The 23,764-nt window shown below is 39.1% G+C and overlaps 2 protein-coding genes across 2 annotated transcripts in view; one reads left to right on the forward strand and one right to left on the reverse strand.

The window, feature by feature from the left end:
- LOC111329810 (polycystin family receptor for egg jelly) lies at positions 1-20,464 on the forward strand. The gene is made up of 16 exons (XM_022934580.2): positions 1-185; positions 1,473-1,509; positions 3,269-3,565; positions 4,429-4,551; positions 5,043-5,198; positions 5,864-6,620; positions 6,953-7,547; positions 8,046-8,207; positions 9,070-9,195; positions 9,664-9,843; positions 10,962-11,213; positions 11,704-12,462; positions 12,955-13,185; positions 13,715-15,001; positions 15,256-15,424; positions 16,112-20,464. The coding sequence occupies exons 1-16, from the start codon at positions 159-161 to the stop codon at positions 18,124-18,126; spliced, it is 7,173 nt and encodes a 2,390-aa protein (XP_022790315.2). The 5' UTR covers positions 1-158; the 3' UTR covers positions 18,127-20,464.
- LOC111329821 (integral membrane protein GPR137B) overlaps positions 20,127-23,764 on the reverse strand; it is an 8,337-nt gene continuing 4,699 nt past the window's right edge. The window contains exons 6-8 of the mRNA XM_088725265.1: positions 23,074-23,244; positions 22,466-22,578; positions 20,127-21,581 (exon numbers count right to left, since the gene is read on the reverse strand). Of these exons, the coding sequence (XP_088581391.1) occupies positions 21,323-21,581; positions 22,466-22,578; positions 23,074-23,244 (543 nt within the window). The 3' untranslated portion in view covers positions 20,127-21,322. The remainder of the gene's footprint in view (positions 21,582-22,465; positions 22,579-23,073; positions 23,245-23,764) is intronic.

The following is a 23,764-nucleotide window of genomic DNA, read 5'->3' on the forward strand; positions in this document are numbered from 1 at the left end:
AATAAATGAAAGCGCACAGGTCTGCTTTTTACTTCCAGATGACAAGTTACAGGGAACGACTATTTTCTATGCTACGCCAACGACTTATCGCCATGGAAAATTGAAATGAACGCGAGGTAAAATTGTCTAAGGTCTGATCGATTTAAAAGTTGAAGACCATGAAGTCGATTTTTCAAATATTTATGGTAAGTAAAGCCTTCTAACTAGATTGTTGTTTTATTTAATTAATAACTGGTTAGTTACGTAACTAAAGCCTCGGTTTGAATGATTTATTTCAAATATTAAGGATTTTTTTCACTAGGAAACTTGCAACTTCAGTTCAGTTCAATTCAATTTCCTCAAGCAAAGTGAACACTTCCCCAACTTGTACACTCAATCCACTCGTCACTTTCTCTCGTCCACTTTGCGGAAATCGAGAGCCTCATAAAATGTAGCCTTTGAAATTATTTACCAGTTAAATGATGCGCGCTAAGTAAAATAATGGGAATGTCCTCGGGTATACGTGTTATTCATCATAACCTCCATATGCTGCTAAATTCGAATGTGTCCAAAGCATAATAAACGTTTGAGAAGTGACATCTCGTGCGCGATCGAAGCTTGAAGAAATTTTTTTTGCATAAGGGACAGATGATATGCCACTAAATATAAAACAATCACGTTTTCAAAACAACTGAAGGCTATCAGACTTGACTTTCAAAACTCTTAATATTCTCTACTTCTGCAACCTGACAGCAAACGCTCGACCATCTCGAAATAAGTTCTAAAGGATACTTTTATCATACGAGGGATATTCACTCGAAATATGATGGGATATTCCCCTGCCTATTTAAGACCAATCGCGTACAGTTAACAGGGCTCATCATCTTGCAGACATTTTTATCAACATGGCTAAAATCGATCCTGATTAGGTGAATGGGCAAGCTTAAGCAAGCGTAAAACGCATAGAAGCCGTCACAGTTTACGATTTACAACTTGCTGAAATGATGTCCATATCAATCCAAGAAGCCTTTGGAAGACTCGTTAAATAATACTTAAATGATAACAATAACAGCAATGCAATGAATATATGAAGTTCATATATTTTGAACTGCGGTATTAAATACGTATGATGCACGATCCTTCGCAGTAGATAGCGCTATCTACTGCGAAGGATCGTGCATCATACGTATTTAATACCGCAGTTCAAAATATATGAACTTCATATATTCATTGCATCTGATTTATCATCACGGGTTTATTACGAATCAATTTAACGGCCTGCTCCCAGTTGGCTCGTTAGCTCGGTTGGTAGTGCGCTGCACTAGTATCGCAGAGGTCAGTGGTTCGAATCCCGTACAGGCCTGAATTTTTTCAGGTCTGATTTTCGCTATTGCATTAATAGCGCTATCTACTGCGAAGGATCGTGCATCATACGAAAAACAGTAATGATTAAAATGAAAAACAATCATTTTTCTTTTCTTTTTCTTTCTTAGCTTCTGTTCGTCGTAAATTCAGCTGTGGCCGACCACGGTAAGAAGCATGAATTAAGAGATAGTAGAGAAGATACACTCGCATGTTTCAGTAACCATCTGCTAAAATGAAAAACATGAAATAAAAGAAATTCCCACCCTTGCTTGAGGTGGCTCGTACTGGTTTTCATCTTTTTGATGGTTTGTAACTTTGAAAGAATACAACAGAAAGACTGACCAAGGCCAGTTGAACACTTTTACGGGGTTGAATTACATAATCATTGGTTACCATAAAATAAGTGTCATTTCGTCACTAGCAGTTTCCATGGCAACGCTTTCATAGGCTTATTCAGACGCATTTTTTAGCTTGTGGCTTAAATAATTGGAAAACTAACCCGGTGACCCCCTGATTTTTTTCAGTGATTGCTTTTGGCACTTGAAAAGGAAAATGCACAAAGACTTTTAAAAAATTCTACGGAGCGGAATTTCAGAAAATCTACAAAAAGGACAATTCTTAAACATCACAAATTTCCTTCCGTAGAATTTTCTAGTTTTTTTTCTGATGATTCCTTTCGACGTTATTATCATATTGGAACAATAAAAATAAGGGGTCACCGGACTTGTTTTCATGCAATAGCTTTCGTGAGCTTAGCAATTTCCACGCGCGTTTTAAAAATCTGGATTCTATAAGATCGACATTTGCTCATGATCTGTTTTAGCTACCGCCTACAATTGCGTGTGCTCGCGCGAGCACCTACGATCTGATGTTTACAGACGTTTACTGCTAAGAAAATCACTAAACAGCCGTCAAAGACAGCCTCCCGAGCTCATCTTAAAAATCCTACACATGACTTCTGGCTATATCATATTATTTTCCTTTAAGTTTCAAAGTCTTCTTCCACTTCAGGTAGATTATCCTTCACTTGAGTTCTCCTTTTTTCGCCGTCGCAAGATTTCATATCGGTTGAATATTTCTTTTTCCATTTGTCTTGCTTTCAAAAATGCCGAAATCACGAAATTAGATTGAGCCATAATATGTGTGTCTGTTACATAAAAATTTCGACCGTCCTCCACTGATAATATTAACCTTAAGCAAACCACGACGGCGACAGCGACGGCGACGGCGACGGCAACGAGGCCGTGGAAAAACAAAAGATATAATTGGCAGAACAATAGGTTAGCAAGTGCATTTTAGAACTTAGTACATTTCTTAGCCGTCCTTTGCAAAACAACAACTTGAAATCACCAAATTTTGCGCCGTCTGCGAACCGAAACCGCGACGGCAAATTATTTAAATTCCCATTTGGAACTCAACGCTACTTTTACACGTTATGTTGTGGTTGAGTTGGGGCACTGTATGAGATGGTAGACACATGCAGTCATTTTCAAAATTTTAATTAAAAGTGGAAATTCATTTTTTAATCGACGTCTTCCTTAGCGTTGCCGTCCTGACTGCTTAAGGTCCCTATTTGCCCCAGTGACGTCGCCAGCTCAAAAAACAGAATTTCTAACCCAACAACGAGTGCAACGACTTTCTCATCTTTTTCCTCTTCGTCCTTGCCCTTAAAAATCTCGCCAACAACTCAGGTTAAGCCTTTAATTCTTTAAACACTTAGATGTTGAAAGTTTTCCAAATAATTTTTGCATACTCTTTTACTTCATTGAGGTGTTCAAACATTATAGATTGGCACACTTTTTGAAAGATTATATCTGAATGCTTCTGATGAAACATAAAATTGTCAAAGCATTGAAAAAATGAATGGATCTATGTTGCCTTTTTCACTCACTCACAGTAAAGACTTTGTTGGTTACATCTACAGGAAAAGTGAAGGCGACCTCGTCGTATGAAATAGGCAGTAACGTGCACGCAGAATTACCCTCTTTATCCAGTACCATGCAGCCCTTCCTCACAGCAAAACTGAAGATAGCATCGTCTAAAAGAAGCAGTGGCAAGCATGCGGAATCAACACCTTTATCCAGCACCAGGCAGCCCTTTCTCAGAGGAACGCTAACGTTAACCTCGTCTGAAGGAGGCAGAAACGTGCACAAGGAGTCACCCCGTCTTTTAAGCACCATGCAGTCCTTGTTCTCATCTATTAACTTGACGAGATTCCGAGGTAATTCGATGATATTTTTCTTACTTCTGTGTTTAAGTTGAAAGCATTTACTCTACAATTGCAAACCAGGAGCGAGAGGACTCGTAGGGGTTTAAGTCTACAAAACTAACCCTGTCCTCGAAAAGGCTTCTCCATGTCATCTCTATGTTTTCATCTGATGTCTTATATATCAGGGTAAAAATGAAATACAAGAATTAAAATCGAAAAAGAAGCTTCAACTTTATTGGTTGATGCATTGTTTGACTGTTGTTTCTATGTATGCAGATTGTTGAAACGCGGTCGCTAGGAAGTGGCCAGGAAAATAATAGTTTTATTCAAGGAAAAAATCAACAAAATTAGAAACGACGTTTTAAGGCTTTTATTTTCATTTACCTGTGTTCAATAGCTCGGCAAAACCATCACTAATTTTTTCTTTTATCAAATAACTTCTGAAACTCATTAACCAAACCATCGACAGAAATCAGTAGCAGTAAACCTCCGTCAAAAGCGATGGATAAAGGATCCCCCTAGACTCGAGGTGAATTAAATTGAACAGTTTTGATTGTAGTGATGTATTGAAGACTATATTTCAACACCTATGTGTCGACCGCTGACAAATGCAATTGCGGGAATGTTGAGTTAAGTAAAAAAACAAAATGGCACCTATGTGGCACCCTAATTAGATCTTAAATTAACGTAATGGCTAAAAAAAAAAAAGCATCAACGATATCAACAACAACAACAGGAACTACTTTCTAAAAATCCAAGGTTCAAAGCTGGTTTTTTTCTAAGGCTTGAATTTCACCTACCTGCTGTATCAGTAGCCTTACCACAACATCAATGATTTTCTCACTTAATGTATCACTGACTTCTCTCATTTCCAGGCCAGCGATCATCCACAGTCACGCCTTTACTCATGATAAACACATCTTTAAAACCATTGACTGTAATCAGTGTCAGTAAACCTACGTCAAAGGCTATTGAGGAAAGTTCCCCTTCTACTCCAGGTGGGTTACATCGATAAATAGTTTTGAGTATACTAAAGGGTGAGTAGCATCTATAAAAGTTTTTGTGTGTACTAAGGACTATATTCTAACAAGCATGCGTCAACCGTTGACAAATACAATGGCAGAATCATTGAATCTACTTATTTGAAGACTTGGCTAAATCGATAAATATCACTGTGATTAACACATATCAAACTTTTCGACATTGGCTACTTCTTTGTGAGAGTATATTATTGCATTTTCTCTGATGGAGAGAGATTGTTAAAAGTTAAAAGTTCAATTTTGGTGTTTGCAATAGCGAGAAAGCAGAATTGAGTTTTATATCTGGGATAAACTCGATTTTAAGATTTTTAAGGTTTTTAGTTATTAATAACTCGGTAGTATACTCATGGTCAGATTAAGTAACAAAGGCTGTCAGAAAGACCTTAGTGAATCTCGTCTTATCTAAGTAACTCACAGTAAGTATTTTCTCCTGCCATATTCGTATGTAGGTGTGACCTCTAGCATATCCTTATCAACACCAAGTACAGGAAAACACTTAAACTGCCATAGCGTTCATGAACACTGTATTAAAATGGAAAATGGATCCTGTCAGTCTTACTGTGTGTATGTGGACACGAACTATCGAGGAATGGATAAATGTGTTTGTAAGTAGTATGCGTTCGAAATGGTACTTAATTGCATGCAAGAAAACACTATTCTAAAATGTTCGTAGCTTTGAGTATGTTTAGGAATATTATTGCTGGAAAATTATAACGACTAGAACTCCATCAACTTGGAGTAATTGAAGCGCGGTCACTCTTTTTGTTAGAGCAATTTAAAAGACGTCGTACGGAAGACAAGGGGAAAACTATAAGTTACTCTATGACGGGACTCACCGAAAAGTGCGATATTCAAAGTGGCCCCTGTTTTAGAATCGACAAGAACTAGACAAGCGCATGCAATATAGATACTCACTTTATAAAAATAGATTTGGGCTTTCCGCCATCGAGACATTTGAGGTAAGTATCGTTGTAAGTTAGTTATCTCTTCTCCTCCTCCTCTCGGTTGAGTTGAATTTAAAAATACGACGCCAATTGGCACAGTTAGTAGTTATAGTAATCTGTGTAATGAACTGCCTAGCTAGATCAATAGTTACTTTAAGTAAACTCCACACATGTGGATAGTGCTTCTCATGTGTGCTGATTGGCTTGTTCGAAGGTCAATAACAAGTAAGATTCACTTCCACTTTGGTGAATAATTAAAAACTTTTGTGTTGATAATACTACTTAGTTTAATAATGAATAATTATTGTATTGATAATACCACCTAGGTGAAGGTATTGATAAATTGGCGCTACTCGAAGTAAAGATACTCTCCGAATCCAAACAGCCATTTACAGAAGACAGAGATACCATGAAACGTGATGAGGAGAGAATGTTCCAAGCGTCCATTCGATATGAGAGCAAAGAAATCAAAGCGCAGCTATCACTTGCTTGGTTCGTGAGAGATGTAAATGTTACGCCTTTTTCGATATCTACAAATAGGGCGCGAGTAAAACAAGATTCCTTGATTTGGAGTGCTCCAGCGGGATCGCTATCAAGGGGTCTCAAATTGATTGAATTCGAAGTTTCGCTCTTAAACTCAACTGCAGCGAAACGAGACTTTACTTTCATCAGAGTGGAGGAACCAAGTTTAATTGCCGTCATAAAAGGTGGTTCCGAAATCCTGGTTTCTTCCAGAGGGAAAGTTAACATCAGTGGAGGTGATTCCTTCGATCCTGGAATCGGTAGCACTCGTTCTTCTGGTCTGAGCTTTGAGTGGAAATGTTTCGATGGTGGATCGCTTGGGCCCACTAACATGCCCAGTGATGTCCGCACTAAAGTACTTCCGTCAGAGTCATCCAAAAAAAACGCACCTGCCTGCCTGCGCCAGGACGTAAAACAGAAAAAAGGACCTAAAATTGTCCTTCAGCCCAAAGACGGACACATATACTACATCCTGCTTGTTGTGCGAAAAGATAGCCGCCAGTCTGAGTTTCTACAGACTGTTCATGCGGTAGATGAAGATATGATAAAAGTGCAAATCAGGTAAAGGTGCAGATGAAAAAAACCAGCAATCCAATTATTTCTATTTGAATTTATGAATATTTGAATTTACTATTCTAACTAATCCAACTAAACTCCCAGTTACTCCTATCCCAAGTTTTTGGTTTTCGTTTGAGACTTAATTGCTATAAATTTCTTGCAATTTATATTTTATTCAGTTGACCAAAAACTATCTAGTTTTGACAATGCTCTGATTATGTACGACTATGGATTGACATTTTCTTTATTAACTATTCCAGGATATAGATTTACACAGTGTTATTAAGAGTTCGTAGTCAACTTGTATTCAGTAAGTTTCTTTCGTCTTCCTTCAGTTGCCTCTCAAACTGCAAAAGGGAAGTAATACCCAGTGAACGCTTTAGCTTAACAGCTAAATGCACCGGATTATGCAGACTGAAGAACACCAGCATTACATGGAAATTGTTCGAGAAAGGACACGAGAGCAATGAATCCATATCGGTGTGGCATCTGGAAGACTCCTTGAAACTTATGATATCGACTAAGCTTAGCTCGCGAAATATCGTTTTTAGACGAGGAAAATTGCTCGAAGGCTCATCTTATAGGCTCACTTTAACAGTACAATTACCAAATGGAAAGTATGGTTGGGCGGCGTACCAGTTTAAAACGGTCGCCGCACCGTCAGGTGGGACCTGTAGCGGGACGCAAGCAAGCGGAAAACCTTTAGGAATCTCACTTTATATCAACTGCACCGGATGGAATGACAAAAACAAGCATCTCACGTATGAGTTTTTCCATCAAGTCGAGGACGGCAATTCCCACTTGTTACTATACAGTACAGCACCGTTTGCCAATGTTCTGATACCTAAATTTGATGGCGGCGAGGTTGACATAAAGGTTGTCGTAATCAATTCGTTCGCAATGAGAACTGAAACTTCCATCAGAATCCAGGTAAGAGCAAATGAAATATAATGATGTTTTAGGTCATTTGTTAATATTGCACTTAAAGCTCGCGATGACCAGTAAGGAACATGACATTCACATGTAAGAAGCTACCGAAAGTTTTGAGTTATTATACGTGTTATTGAGAAAACCCTTTATGTACCTGAAACCTCGCAATACTCGTTTGTCAAAACATAGAAACATTAAGAGAAAAGAAAAATACCAATAAGGATAGATGATATCCATGAATGGCTAGCAGTAAAAAGTGTTGCAAATTACGAGCTTAACGTTTAAGCTTACTTTTTTGAGATGGGCAAACTTAAACGTGGCTCCTAAAGGAAAAGCAAACGCACAAAACGAAACAAAAATCAAATCTAGGATAGAATCACTACATGCAGTCCCTAAGTTTTATTTGTGGCTTCCATAATGTGCCCGACCGTAACTTGCCATGGAACATTTACGAAGCTATTGATCTTACTTTGTCGTTATCATTGTGTTACTCAACAGGTTACAAGCACATCAGGGACAAATTTTACTGGCGCTGAAGCTTCATTCAATAGATATTTGAGAGAAGGAGCCTTGTACGACGCATGGCAGGTTGCACTGGTCCTAACGCAGGCTGTTATTACGAATGTTGATGCTCATTGGATAAAGAGTTATGAGAAACAAGTACGATGAAATTCTAAACAATCATTGGATTCGTTTTTTTGTGATATCCGGAATATTCAAGGTCTAGTTAAGTATTATCAGCCTCAGCCTTCGGCTTCGGCTGATAACACTAACCGAGACCTTGATTATTCCGAATATCACAAAAAACGAATCCAATAATTGTTTTATTAGACATTATTTTAGTATTTCCGAATCTTTATCTTCAAGTAATTTCTCAATTTCTCGCTAGGTCGATGAAGCGAATCGAGAAGTCATTCTTACTTCGCTGTCCGTGAACTTGACATTGCTCCACCGGAAATCATGCATTGCACGCGCAACCTACAGATTATTCACCAATCTGTAGGTTGCGTTGTTTCCCAGAATCAACCGTAGGCGTTTAGCTAATTAGAAGACAAATGGTGACTACAATGTACAATAATCTCTTTAACCCTGCCAGATCATGATTAGTCATTTCTACAACTCCCTGCAACTTCCTATAACAAAATTATATGGTGACAGTTATTGCTATTGGCCTTAACAAGTATAGTAAGCAATTCATGAAATAAACAACATCTGACCTTCAGATGAAAAATTACGTAAAATAATGACCCTTGCTGGTGAGATGCAGTTTAGATAGCCGCAGAATAGAAGGGAAAAAGGAAAAAAGAAATGAGTCTTCTTTTCTACAATTGTTTAAGTTGCAATCCTCCAACGAGGTTATTTTTTTCCGATTCCATTTTGGGGGAAATTGAGGAAATGCGTGATCGAAAACAAATGTAAGCCACAGCACGAAAGTTGCGGAGTCATTCAAAAGCTTTATTCCAAGGCATCATGTCATAGGGAGTAACTTTATATTCTGTAATACTTTTTTTTTCTTTTGTAGATTAGCGACCACATCTTTCAAGAATTATCAAATTCCAATGCAACAGATATACAAACCGTTCTCCTGTTATTGTCGGTCTTAAACTTATCAACTTCAAATCCAAAATATTTATCTTCAGCAACCATGGTAAATATTGTTGACCTTTAAGATTCTCATCTTCTATTCGTCGACTAGAAAATAATCCATCAGTTTCTATACTATAAGTTTCGCAATTTCAACCCCGTCTTAAGTGTCTTAATGGAAAAAATCTCGTGTGAGCCATTCAATCAAAGGCCCGAACCGTGTGAGCTACTTGAATTCCGGAAGAACTCAGCAAAAGCGATTTATCCCGAGTCCCCCCTTTCTTAGGAATTCTGGTAAATTTTAATATTATTCTTTTTTGCTGAAATGTACTAAAACTTCAGCACCGCACATGAAAAACACCTTCTTTGGCCGCAAATTGAAACCTCCTATTTTGTTACAAAAAGAAATGAGTATCTCGATGTACAGAAATTTCCTAAAAAGGAAACTATTGATCTTCTATTGAAGTATCATTCCAAGACCTATTAGTTATTATTTATGTCCGTTGCGGTTTTTCTTGCTTTTTCATTATAGCAAACTGGATTAGTTATCCTTGAGAAATGGGTGGAACTAATAGACAGCAGAGTACACAGAGGTAACGGAAAAGACCGTGCTCTCGATAAAGATGCATGGCCTCTTGCACTACACTGTTCTGGGAATATTCTGCACGCCACCATACGTAGAGTTTCTTCCTCTACGAAAGAACGAAAAAAGGTAGATTGAAAAACTTAAATATACCTAAGACGCTCATTTGGTTCATGGTAGAAAGTGGCATCCTTCTGATTTTGTCACAGAATGTACGCAATTTTATTACACGACTCGGGCAGTCAGAGGGCCAATAACTAAAATCAACCAATCAAAATGCTCTATTTCCGGTCCAATATTCTCTAAATATTGGACCGGGCACTTTCCCGAATGGTCCCGAATGATACCGCACTTGTGTCCCTTTGAACTTCAGTCGTATAATAAATCTCTTATTAACCAAGCTTACTCGGTACCGTACTGGAAGAATATCGGCCCTCGGTCTTTTTTGCACGGACCTCGCTGCGCTCAGTCCGTACTGTCAAGACCTCGGGCCGATATTCTCCCAGTACGGCCCTCGCGCGTGGTTAATAAGATATATATCTTTGGTTATAGGAGGATCAAAGATATTGATGAATATCGGTTTTGAATAAGGAATATAAAGCTAGGAAAACGGATTCGCAAAATAGGCTCTGCTCTCAAGATAATCCCCTCTAATTATTTTTTTGGAACTCGCTTGCTTTCGAAGACCTTTCCAATAAAATAATCTCAACTCGTAAAATCTCTTGCTCACATTTCATCTAATCCCTCCCGCTACCAAAGTAACAGGGGAATAAGGCGAGCACATGTCTAGTTAACAGGTTTTCGGTAGACCTGATACCTCGAGGTTGATAATAGCAAAATCCTGTGAGAAGGTATCCTCTCCTTGGTTAATGTGCTCGTGCCTTTCGCCTTCATGAAAAGAAAACGCCCCTTTTTACATGTAGCTTGCGGTCGAGAAATGTTCTTCTTACAAGCAGCAAGTCATACTCAGGTGTCGAATCATCAGTTATCCTTACGGAACCGCTTTAATTTGAATTGTGCCTAGATACACCTGCCTACGGCCTCGCAATATTCAAAGTGCAAGTAAAGTGATATCGCAATGTCCGCCTACTGATTCTGGCAAAGCGCTAATAGCCACATCAAATAGACCTTTCTTATCGAAGAATATTCAAACTTTTAAAATGATTATTTCAAAGAGTGTACCTTTTCTACTCCTTTATCTAACGAGTAATCTACTTAAATATCTTATAAATATTCTTACCTTTAAGTTGCAAAAGATACAAAGAAAAGCGCTGGATCTAAAAGAGTCAATGGTGCACTCTGTAATGTCATCGAAGCTCACTGGAGAAGAATACAGCGTCATGAAAACTAAACATAACACTTTAATCCTTGGAAAGCATGAAATTCACGAGATGAGCGATCTTCGAGTGGAAGATGACAAGGCAAGCTTTTTATTCCCAGAGATGAGTGAAGCCATGACAAAGAAATTATTTGGAAAAGCCAAGGATGTGCAATTTCAGGTACTGCATAAATCAATGGGAAGATGGGTCAAAATCTACGACATAATGGTTTCGTGTTAGACTTGGATTGAAAGGTTTATGTTTGGACACTTTTACCGGCCACAATTCACAATTACAGGCCACACAAATACCGGCTACTATTACTTGACAATCATGCGATGCTTTAAAACTCACAAAACTTATGAAGTCACGCAATTTTCCGAAAACTGATTGTTTTCAGCGAATAATGGGATGTGTTAGTTCATTATAATCAGATCGATAACTGTGAAACTATTTAACCCGTTTTGTAGTACGAGTCATCTTCGGGCTCCGCATGATTCAAATTTATAACTAAATGATAGAAACAGCAATTGGTTTCAAACCGATGGTCATTCAAATTAAAATAGTAAGAACACTTGCCTTTTACCAGATCTTTCGCCGCGTATTTCAGAACAAATGTCGGTAAATTTATAATTACTAAATGTCATTTTCCTCTTGACTCACGTTCAAGATGATCACCTACGCAGCAAACCCATACTCAATCCAGCAGCCGGCCAATGAAATCAGCTCAGAAGTGCTCAGTCTCACACTCAAAGATGATAACGGAAACGTAATAAACATATCAGACCTGGCCTCAGAGATCGCCTTGAAAGTACCAATAAGTGAAAAGATTGGAAAAGAGACACCATCAGTCGATGAGTACTCAGTCCCGGACTTCATGCTGTACCGTGATTTTACAGAAATTCATGGCAACAGTAAGATCAAACTGTCCTTAAACTTACAGAAGTCTGCTCTATTTGAAATGTATGTTAAATATGGCGCTAGACCTTCGAAAGAGGACTTTGATTTCTTCACCACTCTAGACAAAAAGACTTGCCGGGATAAAACTAACATCTGTGGCAATGTAAGCCACCACGTTTGGTTTGATGCCGAGCGCAAAGGGAAGTATTTCATTGGGCTGCTTCAGAAAGAAATATCGACAAGAAAGAGGAGGTCAACAGCAGCAGTGGATTCTCTTAAAGAAAGTTTACAAGTGAGTCAAATACCAAAGAAAAGGATAGCGAGATCTAATTCTGAATTGACGCGTTCTAATCAAGAATTGTGTGTAAAGTTCAAGAATCCCCCAGAAGATGAAACAACCATGAACGAGACAATCGACTTGCCTCCATATGATCCTGAAAAGTCCGTGAACTTTACAGTAGTAGTCGACTCAGTTGGTTGTCGGTATTGGTCTGAGAGTAATCAACAGTGGTTGAGTGATGGATGCAAAGTAAGTACCTGATATACGAGGCCTTGACAAGATAGCACGAGAAAGTAGAAATGTATCGTTCCAGTGAATTAATCCTTTTAAGTATGATTGAAGTAATAAATGCTGAGAAGGCAAGTTAATGAAACTCAACTTACAGGAGGGATGACGGGGGCATGGGGGTCTCCGGACGGGGATGGACTCGGCTGTTCTGATGGTAGTTATTTATACATATATCAAGGGTTTTCATATGAAAAATAATTAATCTGTTTTCGAGATAATATGACTCTTTTTCACAAAAAGGGCTTTTGTACTAAGCCTAGTTTCCTTTTTCATTGCTGGGTTTCTTAAAAATCGGTAATAGTCAATTGCATGTCAGTGATTCTCATAGATGTGACGCTAGTGACGGTCTTGATAATCAGTCATAATCAAACAATACGACCTTTACATGTTGAAGAGTTATAAAATCTATGCCAGAAATACTCCAAAGAAGCTGATAGCCATTATTTTTCTTAGGCAGGTATTAATTCCACCTCCACTGCCCTGCAGTGTCTTTGTAACCACCTGACGTCATTTGGAGGGTATTTTGTGGTGACACCAAACAGGCTAGACTTTGACAAAGTGCTGAGATTTAGAAGTGACGACCAAAAAGATTACATCGTCATTATGGCAGTATCAGTAGTCTTTCTTGTGTACTTCATCGTCTTAATCCCAGCCCGGAAAGCTGATAAAAGGGATCTTGAAAAGGTTTGTCACTAAAAAGCCATCTGGGAATTTTCATGTGTGCGTCATAAGAGAAGACCGATTCCAAGCGCCATGATCCTGGGTAAAATATCATTGCTGTCCAACCATTTTATTCCTCTAAAATTATTTTCTGCTCTATTAGACTGCGTGCTCAGTGGCTAAGTTATGTATGAGGAGATAGTTCATAAGGTATAATGAGCTTTCACAGAGGTAATTCCCTGTTTCATTATTTAAAGAAAGGACTGTAAAATAAACATATACCGCCACAGGAAGAATTGGTGAGGTTAAGAAATTAATAAAACTATAGGAAAATGACATTATCCCTTGTGCTCCAAGGTTTTGCGGTCAAAGTTAACTGCTTGGAAAAATTCGAAAGCACACTACGGTAGTAATATGAACAAGTGCTACAAGACAGGTGCTCACTAAGGCTTTTCTTCATTGACTATCATTAAACTAACATCAAACTCATCTATGGACTGAGAAATTACCCTTATTCCCGCAATCTATCTTGACTTTTGTTGTTCCTCTTCAGGTGGGTCCTCTTGTGCCTCTACAATCTCCAGTAGGATCCCATCGATACAAGCTCTCGATCACTACAGGGACGTGGCGAAACTCAGGCACCTCTGCCAACGTGTCGATAAAGATTTACGGGACTGAGTCCTCTAGTGGTATCATCAAATTATCTTGCAAAGATGAGGAGAGTAGAAAACCTTTTGAGCGAGGAAATACTGATAACTTCCTTATTGCTATTGATCGACCAATTGGCGCGCTGATTAAGGTTTTCATTGGCCATGACAGTTTTGGTGAGGAACCATCGTGGTTCCTGAACGAGATCTCTGTAACAGACCTTCAGTTGAACTGCTCATGGACAGTTCCTTGTTTTCGTTGGTTGGGCTTGGAGCTAGAGGATGGGAAAACGACCCTAGAACTTTATGCTGAGACTGCAAAAAGGTGCTATGACTTTAAAACTCAGTTTAATAACGTCAATAATTACATGTTCGCCAACGAACACATGTGGTTCTCGATAGCTACCAAAGATCCAAAGGACGTGTTTACTCGAGTGGAACGAGTAACTTGTTGCTGTTTCTTTTTGCTTTGGGGAATGCTCGTATCTGCTATATTCTACCAAGGAGATGTTGACAAAACGAGACCTATTCAAGTTGGACCTTTTAAAATGACAATCCAAGAACTATCAGTTTCTGTAGTCACGGCAGTGATCGCTTTTGTACCCAGTTACTTCGTCGTATTTCTATTTCGTAAGAGTCGACGTCCAAGAGTAGCAGATGATGAGGACTTTTACCGTGACAGCGATAATGGCACCAACAGGTCATTCAAACTCCCTCACTTGGGCATCTACATCGCCTGGTCATTTTGTGTAGCTGGCTCAGTGCTATCTTCAGTCTTTATAATTTTCTTCTCTCTGCTATGGAGGGGAGATAAGTCATCGCGGTGGTTGGCATCTGTGTTTCTGACCTCAACCGAGGACATATTTTTTTCCCAACCCTTGAAGATCGTAGTCATTTCTGTAATTCTGTCCCTATTATTTGCGGGCAAAAGAATTCAGACACGAGAAATCATTAACAGCGCTGAACTATCCAAATCTGATGACAAATCTGAACTATTCAGCATGACTGAGAAAGAGATCGAGGAGCAAAGGAAATTCAGAACTACTGAAAGGAAAACGAACTTATTTGCGAGAAATATAGTGTTTTCGAGCGTCTTCCTTGTTCTTCTCTTGATAGTGTGCTATGGAGACAGAAGTGATGAGCGATTTCACCTGACGGAAGCTACACGCAATGCCTTTACAAACTTGAGTCAGGTACGAGATCACAGGTCCTTGAATATAAAAAGGTCTTGATTCTTTCAGAATCAAGAAACTTTCAGAAACATCTTAACAGCCAATATTCCAAGGAAATTAACACCGTAGATAAGGTATGGCAATTTTACAATTCGAAATTCGGTGGCGATGAGATTAACTAAAAGCTCACTAATATCCAAAATCAAACGAAATCATCGATATCTCCTGCATCAAACTATCTGCTGATCAAACATCTTATATTATACATTATACAGGTCAAAAATACATCACGGCTTTGGAAGTGGCTTGACGACGTTTTGATCCCAGTGGTCTATGCTGGCGAATGGTACAATGGTCAAAAAGAGCCAAGGACTGTCTATGCCGGTAACAAGCGCTCCATCGTTGTAGGCATGCCGCGTCTACGACAATTGAGGATTCAGAAAGGTATGCAAAACGACAAAGTGTGTTTCATTCGATTCTAATATTCCATGGCCTCCTTCTTCAGTATCAAAATTGGTGACGCAGTTCGCGGTTATACTTGAGTCATTAACTCCTAATCATACGAATTCAGTGCTTTTACGCCCTCGATTTCTCCGTTATGGATATGGCTTCATTCAAGGTAGAGAGCTAATATAGCCCTGACCAAATACACTATGCACACAAAACTGGACTTTTTGGTCAGACTTAAGTTGATGTCTTGAAACCTGTATTATCTTGCATTCTTGTATGTTGCGTAATTACAGCGAATCTTATTAAAACTTACCCCTTCACGGGTTCTGACCCGAGGATTTCCTCTTTTCTGTCTAGGATAATCTACTACCACGTGAACTTAAAGGATTTAACGGTTGCCCTCCGATTCTTACGCCTTCCCCCCAATCATCCTTAGAGATCTCTGTTAAAACAAACCAATTTTCAAACAAAACAGAACAAAGAAACAAAAAAGGGTGCGCGAAGGAGGAAGGAGATGCGTTTTTTTCTCTCTTCTTTCCAAAGCTTGCTTCTTTTCGCAGTCGTCACCAGTCGGTAGGCAGAGCTTTCTCAAAACCCTTTAAAAGGGTATGGTGAGAGAAAGTTTCACTCACGTTGCCAACTTTTAGGATAAAAGTGATTTACCTCTCTTCTTTTCCTCAGATTCATGTGCAGTACCTGGCGTTTTGGGGAATTGGGTATCATCGTGTTACGACTTTTACTCAAAAGAAAAGGAGGACAAAAAAGGTTGGGATATGATATCAAATAAGACTTCTATCCTTTGGATGAGTGTTGTGTGTCCGGAAAACTGGAAATACATGACTGAAGATGATGTTGGTGACTATTCAAGTTATGGAGTACACTCTACTTATGGCGGTGGTGGTTACGTGGCAAATCTGGGATACCTTGACTACACGGCTCGTCGAATTTTGCAAGACCTTGCAAAGAATGAATGGATTGATCGTCAGACTAGGGTAGTCTTGATTGAGTTTACCATGTTCAGTGTAGCCACGAACCAACTTGTAGATCTTGTGTTATATTTTGAGATGATTCCATCGGGATTTCTGGGATCATTTTTGAGGATCGAGGTGATTCCAATGACTAAGTCAGATTCCGCATCTACCATAGCGTACTTGACTATAAAGCTGCTGTTTGCATTCTTTCTTGGTTACTACACAGTGACTGAATGCGTCAGAGCTTACCGGTTAAAATGTGCAAACCTGAAATCCATCTGGAGATGGCTTGAAATGCTGCAAATTCTCAGTGCGCTGAGCGTCGTTATAATTTCTATTGAGAAAGAGAAGCGGATAACTCAAGCACTAGAGAACTTGAGTAAAAATCCATACGCCATAGTTAGTTTCCATGACGCGATATTCTGGTTCCAGATCGAAAACCACATGATCTGCATAGCAGTAACCATAGCCACGTTACGTTTTCTAAGATTACTCAAATTCAACAGACAAATTATAATACTTTTCATTTCCATGAAAAAATCTGTGAAACCAATCTTGAGCTATGCAGTGGTGTTCTTCATTGTCTTCACAGCATTCGCGCATGCTGGGTCGCTCCTGTTTGGTCAAAGCGTCTACCTGTTTTCTTCTTTCTTTCGAGTTATTGTTTTACAATTTCGCATAGCTGTTGGGGCCTCCGCTCCGCGTAGAGAGCTCGAAGGTGTACATTCACGCCTTGCCAAACTTTACATGGAAAGTTTTCTTTTCTTTACGGTGGTGCTGCTTATAAACTTTTTCGTTGCAATCTTAAACGACGTTCATGCCGAGTCAACCAGCGCTGACAAGGACAACGAGGATATGGAGGTAGCGAGACGTTTGGTATTCAAGTTTTTAAAAATGTTCGGCATAACGAAAAACCAACCAAAGGTCTCTCCTAAAACGAAAAAGGAAGAAGAAAACGTCAAAGAAAACAGGCACCCAAGAGAAGGGTCCATTTCTAAACCAAACTCCTCTGCTAACCAGGCGGAGAAGACTGAGACATCAAAAGAAATGGACGTGAATTTGACCGATTTTGACCGCACAAATTCTAAACCTTTGAGACAACGGCGACGATCGATTCCAACAACAGGTGCTTTTCCAGTTTCAAAAAATTCCTCTCAGGAAAGCATAAAGAAGAAAGAGGAATTCGTTTCTTCGCCTAAACGGAAAGCACGTGTATCAACTAATGTTCAGATCAGGGAAGTGAGTGCTCCGTCGAACGATTTCATCGGTCCTTCAATGTACTCTCGTAGCCTCTCAAACAAAAAACGGCGGGAAAAAGGGAGCACAAGTGAAGCAACTGTAAATTCATCCAAGAGAGTGTCAGTTGACGCGCCAGACGAAATCCGCGGTACTCCAATACATTCTTACGACACATCGCAGGAAGTATACGAAAAATCTAAGGATAAAATCAGCGATTTCGATGATATTAGTAAATGGCTCAAAAGGATCGACTCATCCTCTAACGCCTCAATGACCATTTCTGAGTTCCCTATCAAGATGTCAAATAATCCCAAAAGCGATGGAGGTACAGTCGATTTTGACAGACTGAGCAGGATATTGAAGTTAAGAGAAAAAGCGAGAAAGTTGAGAGAAACTGCAGGCGAGAGGATAACAAAGGAACTGATACGTCAGGCCAAACAGCTTGACCGGCTCCTGTATTTGCTGGATCAGTCTGAGAGTATCTAGTTGCCTTAAGCTGGTTGTGGAACATAAAATAAGAACAATGTGACGCTTGCGACAAACGAGATCGAAGTCGAAGGGTGTCGCTAAAGCGTGTTAATGCTACGGGACTATCTTACAGGTCGTGTGCTTCAAGTACCAATAACCACGGAAAACCAAGGTTGACCGTTAACGGTGAATTAATGATGATAAAAGATTAGCGAACTACGATAGACAATCACGATCACGATCGTAAACTGAAATAACAATGCAATTTACTTAAAACGTTGCGTAACTCATGAACAAAAACGCTTAGAACAATTAACCTGCCCCCGTCGATAACGCGATCAAAATTAACAACAATCAACAGGAATACTCGAAAATCATAATAAGCTACATCAAAATAACTCGAGATTTAAATCGATTGTAAGATTAACAAAGTGGGCGTTCCTAGCTTAGCGTCTCATTCTTTGATTCGCCCCCTTTAGATTGAAAACAATAAATTGTATTATTGTACGACTCTGTACGTTAGCGTGCTTCCACCCAAAACAAGAAAACTAATCAAAGGAGGAAACTAGCAAAATTATTCACATATCGGTCCCGCTTGTGCCAAAGGTTAAGAACCAAAACGGCGAGTCGAACAGATAGAATGGACAAGGTGAAATACAATCATACACTGGCTAAAGGGACGCTAAACGAGGCTTTTATACGCGCGTGGGGACGCTAAAATATCTGATTAAAAACCAATCGAGAATAGACAACAACGTAACCACATCCGTAACTAAAGTAATTCGTAACAAACAAATCAAATTCCACTTAGGCTTAATGAATCGTTTGAGTATCCTTAACAAACAAGTTACCAAGAATTGAAATCCAAACGAAACGAGCAAGATAAAAAAAAAAAAAAAAGAATATTTTAAACAAGGAGGTTTTCTCGCGAGCAAGCACCCGCTAAGCCTTGCCTTGGTTCAAAAGTACAAGAGAAGAGCGAAGGAACATGTGACCGATAAACGGCGGTTTAGTTGTGGTTGTCGAGGAAACGGCAGCGTAACGAGGAGTTCTCTTCTCTTTCTTTTTTTTCTTTGCCTGACCCCGTCATTTTTTGAGTTAACACTTTCACCTTGAAAAAATACAGCACAAATTTAATACAAAATATTTAGCAATTTTGCCATTAAATTATTTGGAATGAAAAAAAAAAAAAAAAAAAGGGAAAAAAAAATTAGAGTTGCGCTTTTGCCACTCTGCAGTTTTTGGCTTTTTCTTGAAAGATCAGACCGAAGATTCAATATGGGGAATTTTCAGTGAAGAACACCAACACAAGTTACTATTACCTGTCTAACAAATAAGTCAATCAAATCATAAAAAATGAAAATATCAAATTAAGATAATGGACTTTTACTTAGTATTTTGAAAAGCATGACATTAAATAAAATTAGGCAGTCGGTGACTGTACTTGGCTACTGATATGGCACAATTTATTTAGCATTGAACTAAAATAAAGGTTGCATGACACTAAAAGGTAGTGTTGCAGAAAATCTGTATTCACGCCACTGCTTCCCACAAATTTATTAGTACCCTGTTCCACAAGAGAGAGATGATTCAAGAATATATGCCAAAATCGTCAATCAATCAACATTCTCTCGACTGGACGAAATTCCGCCAACTCTGCCACTTTCGTTACGGTGTGCATTTCGCTCACTATCATATAGGGGGCAAAAGCGACTCTAAGAACAAGGATGGGAACGTTTTAGTCGCTTTAAGCCTGAAGTCACAATAGGGGAGAACTCGGCTGGGAATCGAGTGCGAATGTCGAACTGCTAAAATATTCCGATACAAACAATAAGTAGCACCGAAAAACATCGGGTCAAAATCGAGTCAACATCGGAATTCTATCGTTCCCATCACTCACTCACTCACTCATCTCGACAACATTCGTGGCTTCGCCTCCTATGGGAGGAAGTAGCCACAAAAAGGACCCTGTACTTAAGCACGACCAGTACCGCAAAAAGTCACGAATACAATGAACGTAATATGTACCTTGGGTTCAATTTATTTATAAATTTATTAAAAGGGTCTTCCTTCAAATCATTAAAATATGTATATATATGACTATGTAACAATAAACGTTTCTTTTATGACACAGTAGATCAAGGGAAATTTATATTAAATAGACTTATTTAACGTTAACCTACTACATTTGATCGAGATCAGAGAACAACAGTTAGTTACAAATCGGCCCAAAGATAACTACTGTAGTTGTGGCAACATTTTATGTTCAAGTTAGTTAGACCAGAGATCAAAGAAGTCGAAAAAAGACCAACTAGGACAAAAATAATAATAATAAAAAAGACAACAAAAAGGACAACAATAATATGTCTACGTAACAACTTTTCGATAATTATATATCTAACTATATATCTAAGTATATATCTCTGCAGTCACATGAAACAATGAAACTGTAAATTACACTATTTTTGGATTCTTGTGAAATAGTAATAGTTTTTTCCTTGGAAATTGCCACAAATCTTTTTTCTGTACCCTTCAATTTGAAATCTGAAATTATGGCTTTCCACTTATGTCACACTTGAGGCATTCTCCTTTGAGTGCCTTTATTTTTTTTTTCCTTTAACCTTTACCCCCTGACGACAGTTTGCATATTCTTTATACCTTTTATATATCCAATTTCCGTATGGTGCTGTCAAGGACATTTGTTTAATATTCTAGTGATTCTTTTGGTGATCATCATTTCCTTTTTCTCTCGACCTTAACAGGGCTCAACACTACTTTTCAACTTACTAGCCAAGTGGCTAGTGACAACTTAAATGTTACAAAAATTTCAGTTTGTTTACTAGCCAAACTGGCCAGCGGGAAACGAAAACCACTAGCCAAAACTTTCTATTAGTCTGTGGCTAATTGGCTGCCGTTAATGTCGAGCCCTGCATAATTATTGATTCAACAGTGCTCCTGTACCAAGAAATTAGAAGGTAGCCACTGTTACGGGTTACAGGGGTTAAGGACACCTGAAAGTAAGCTTTGTTAAGTCTGGGGGGAGCCCTGTATAACAGGTGAATGAGCAAGGGGTTATGATCGAGGCTCACTGTGCTAACAAAGATTTACTGTCCAGCCTCTACAAGTGTCTCGTTCAATTATCTCTGTTACCATGTTTGTTTCATTCTTTAGAGGTCATTCATCGACCCTAACACTACTCGTGGCCCCCGAATCACTATGCTTCATTTTGCTCAACCAAAACGTCAGAGTGGAATCTAGACCCGTCTGCTTGGTAACCAGACCAGCCTACTTGGTTACTAGGCCAGGGAGGGGGTGTAGGAGGGGTGGTACCGGGTAGATAGACTTTAGAATAACTGCTACTTCTCTGGAAACTACCACTGCGCGTGGCTGATATGGAGCCATATGAACGTGGTCTGTTTACACTCGCGCTGGAAGCGGAAGGACTGAGTACGCCTGGTATGTTGTACTGACCACTGTTAACAGGAAAGTGTACCGTGTCAATGTGAGTTAATACAACTCTCTGCATGTGGGTCGTACGAATGTTCTTGTACTACTGCTGAGATTTAAACGCTCGAAAGACCGAGAATTAATTTACATCCACACTCAAGTCTTCAAGCTAAAGCCTCTAGCATTATCACAGAATTGTAAGGGAATCCTGGCCTAACCAATTATGTTTATCATCTCTGAGAGAGGCAATGTGTTGGTGAAGCAATATTTAACAACACCTAACACTGACTCTCTCTAGAGGTTCAAGAGTTCTTGTGCCCCAACTTCAACTTCTCGATCATGAAAGAATGAAAGCAAGAGGGGTCTAGGTTAGGGACGTAGGTCTAGGTTAGGAACCTGACCGGGTTACTGTGTGACGTTCGTGAACAAAACACTTTACTCTCACTTCGCCATTTCGTCTTTTACACTCCAACATTAGTACGCATATTCTTTATGCTGTTATCGATACTGTTCTTTTGGTACTGACACGGAGAATTTGTTTAAGAATGAAACTCCTCAAGTTTGTGATCATTTCTTCTATTCCCACGATCTTTAAAGTTGATTCAGGGGTCATAGTGTAAAGAGAAATTACGTGCTTGTTAAGGGATCAGACGCCTGGGTGGGCAAGGCATTGTGAAAGTTAAATGTTCTGCTCAACAACACAGCACGTTGACTCAGTATGAGCATGAGCCAACATCTTTCCATCTGACACGGAGAATTTGTTTAAGAATGAAGTTGTTTAAGTTGAATTGAGAATTTGAAAAAGTTGAAAAAGAGAATTTGTTTAAGTTGAAGCAGGTTCAGCCACAGAGCAGTCACTTCCCACCCATTTTCATGATACACAAGAGCAGTATTCATTATGCCAACCTACCCTCTAGTTTGTCCTTGTGAATCTGTCAGGTCCTCGTCCGAGTCATATCTTCGTGGATTATCAAAGAAATATGACTTCTTGTCGCAACTCTGTGAGGCTATACCTGATGGTCCCTGGAGAAATTTAAGGGGAGACATGTTAAAGATTTTCATAGAAACCACAGAAACATACTGTTAAAAAGAAGATCGAATTAGTGCGGCGCGTGAAAAACTGACGTGACGTGATAAACTGGCATGACAAGCAAGGCACTGGCGTGCCACACACTGAAACATTTTCAAATTTGTAAGGTGGCCACCAATTAGCTCTCATGGCTGTGTCATGCGTAACTGAAAGTGTTTATACAAAGCAACACATTGTGAATACATGTGTGTGCCAGTTAATAACCCCGTAAAGGTTTGGAGTTTTTTATTTTCTCTACTAGAGAACATTGTACAAAAACATGTCATTGGAAAGGACTGAAAAAGGTGCCTAAGACCCTAACCTCATACTTCCACTACACATATTTAGAAGAACGTGTTACTGTGCCATAATAGTTGCTTGAAAAATGTATCCATAAACATGAATTCAAATAACTGACAAATGGGAAAAGATTGTTTAGTTTCACAAACCATGTCTCCAATATTCGGTCTTCTGACTCGAAAAAACAGTATAACCATGAAGGTTGGTAGAACCTCCCACACAATTAACACCACACCAAATGTTATAAACTCCACATCACGCATGTCGTCATGCACTTTGTTGCAGCCTTCACATGAAGAATTTTTGTAGTTGATTTCACCCTAGAACATACCAGGAACCAATGAATAAAGGAGGCAAGTTTCTAAAGAAACTGTGGTGCTGCGTCGGTGGGGGTAACAAGGTAATTTGGTAACATCAACTAGGTTGAAACTGTAACTTGGCCACCGTAAAGAATTAAAAAGCTGACATTTTGAGCATTCGCCCTTCGTCAGAGCAAAGAGCTAACGCTCGAAATGCTGCTTTTCAACTCTTTACGGTGGCCGATTTACAGTTTCAACTTAGTTGATATTACCAAATTACCAGGAACCAGTTGAATCTTTCACTCCTAAGATCTCCTTAGTGATTCTACTTACTGCCTGCTATACAATTCTTATGATGTTAGTTTGGTAGACAGTCAGGGGAATTATTAATAAGTTCTTGGGAGTGAAAAGGTGAATGTAACAATCTGCAGCAACAGCATCATGGCCATCGACCAAAAATTAATTCACATCCAGGGCCCAGTTGTTCAAAGAGTAGATAAAGGTATTCAATGGATACAATACAATCCAGCACATAAAGTGT

This window comes from Stylophora pistillata, chromosome 6, assembly GCF_964205215.1.
Source record: "Stylophora pistillata chromosome 6, jaStyPist1.2, whole genome shotgun sequence".
Classification (NCBI taxonomy): Eukaryota; Metazoa; Cnidaria; class Anthozoa; order Scleractinia; family Pocilloporidae; genus Stylophora; species Stylophora pistillata.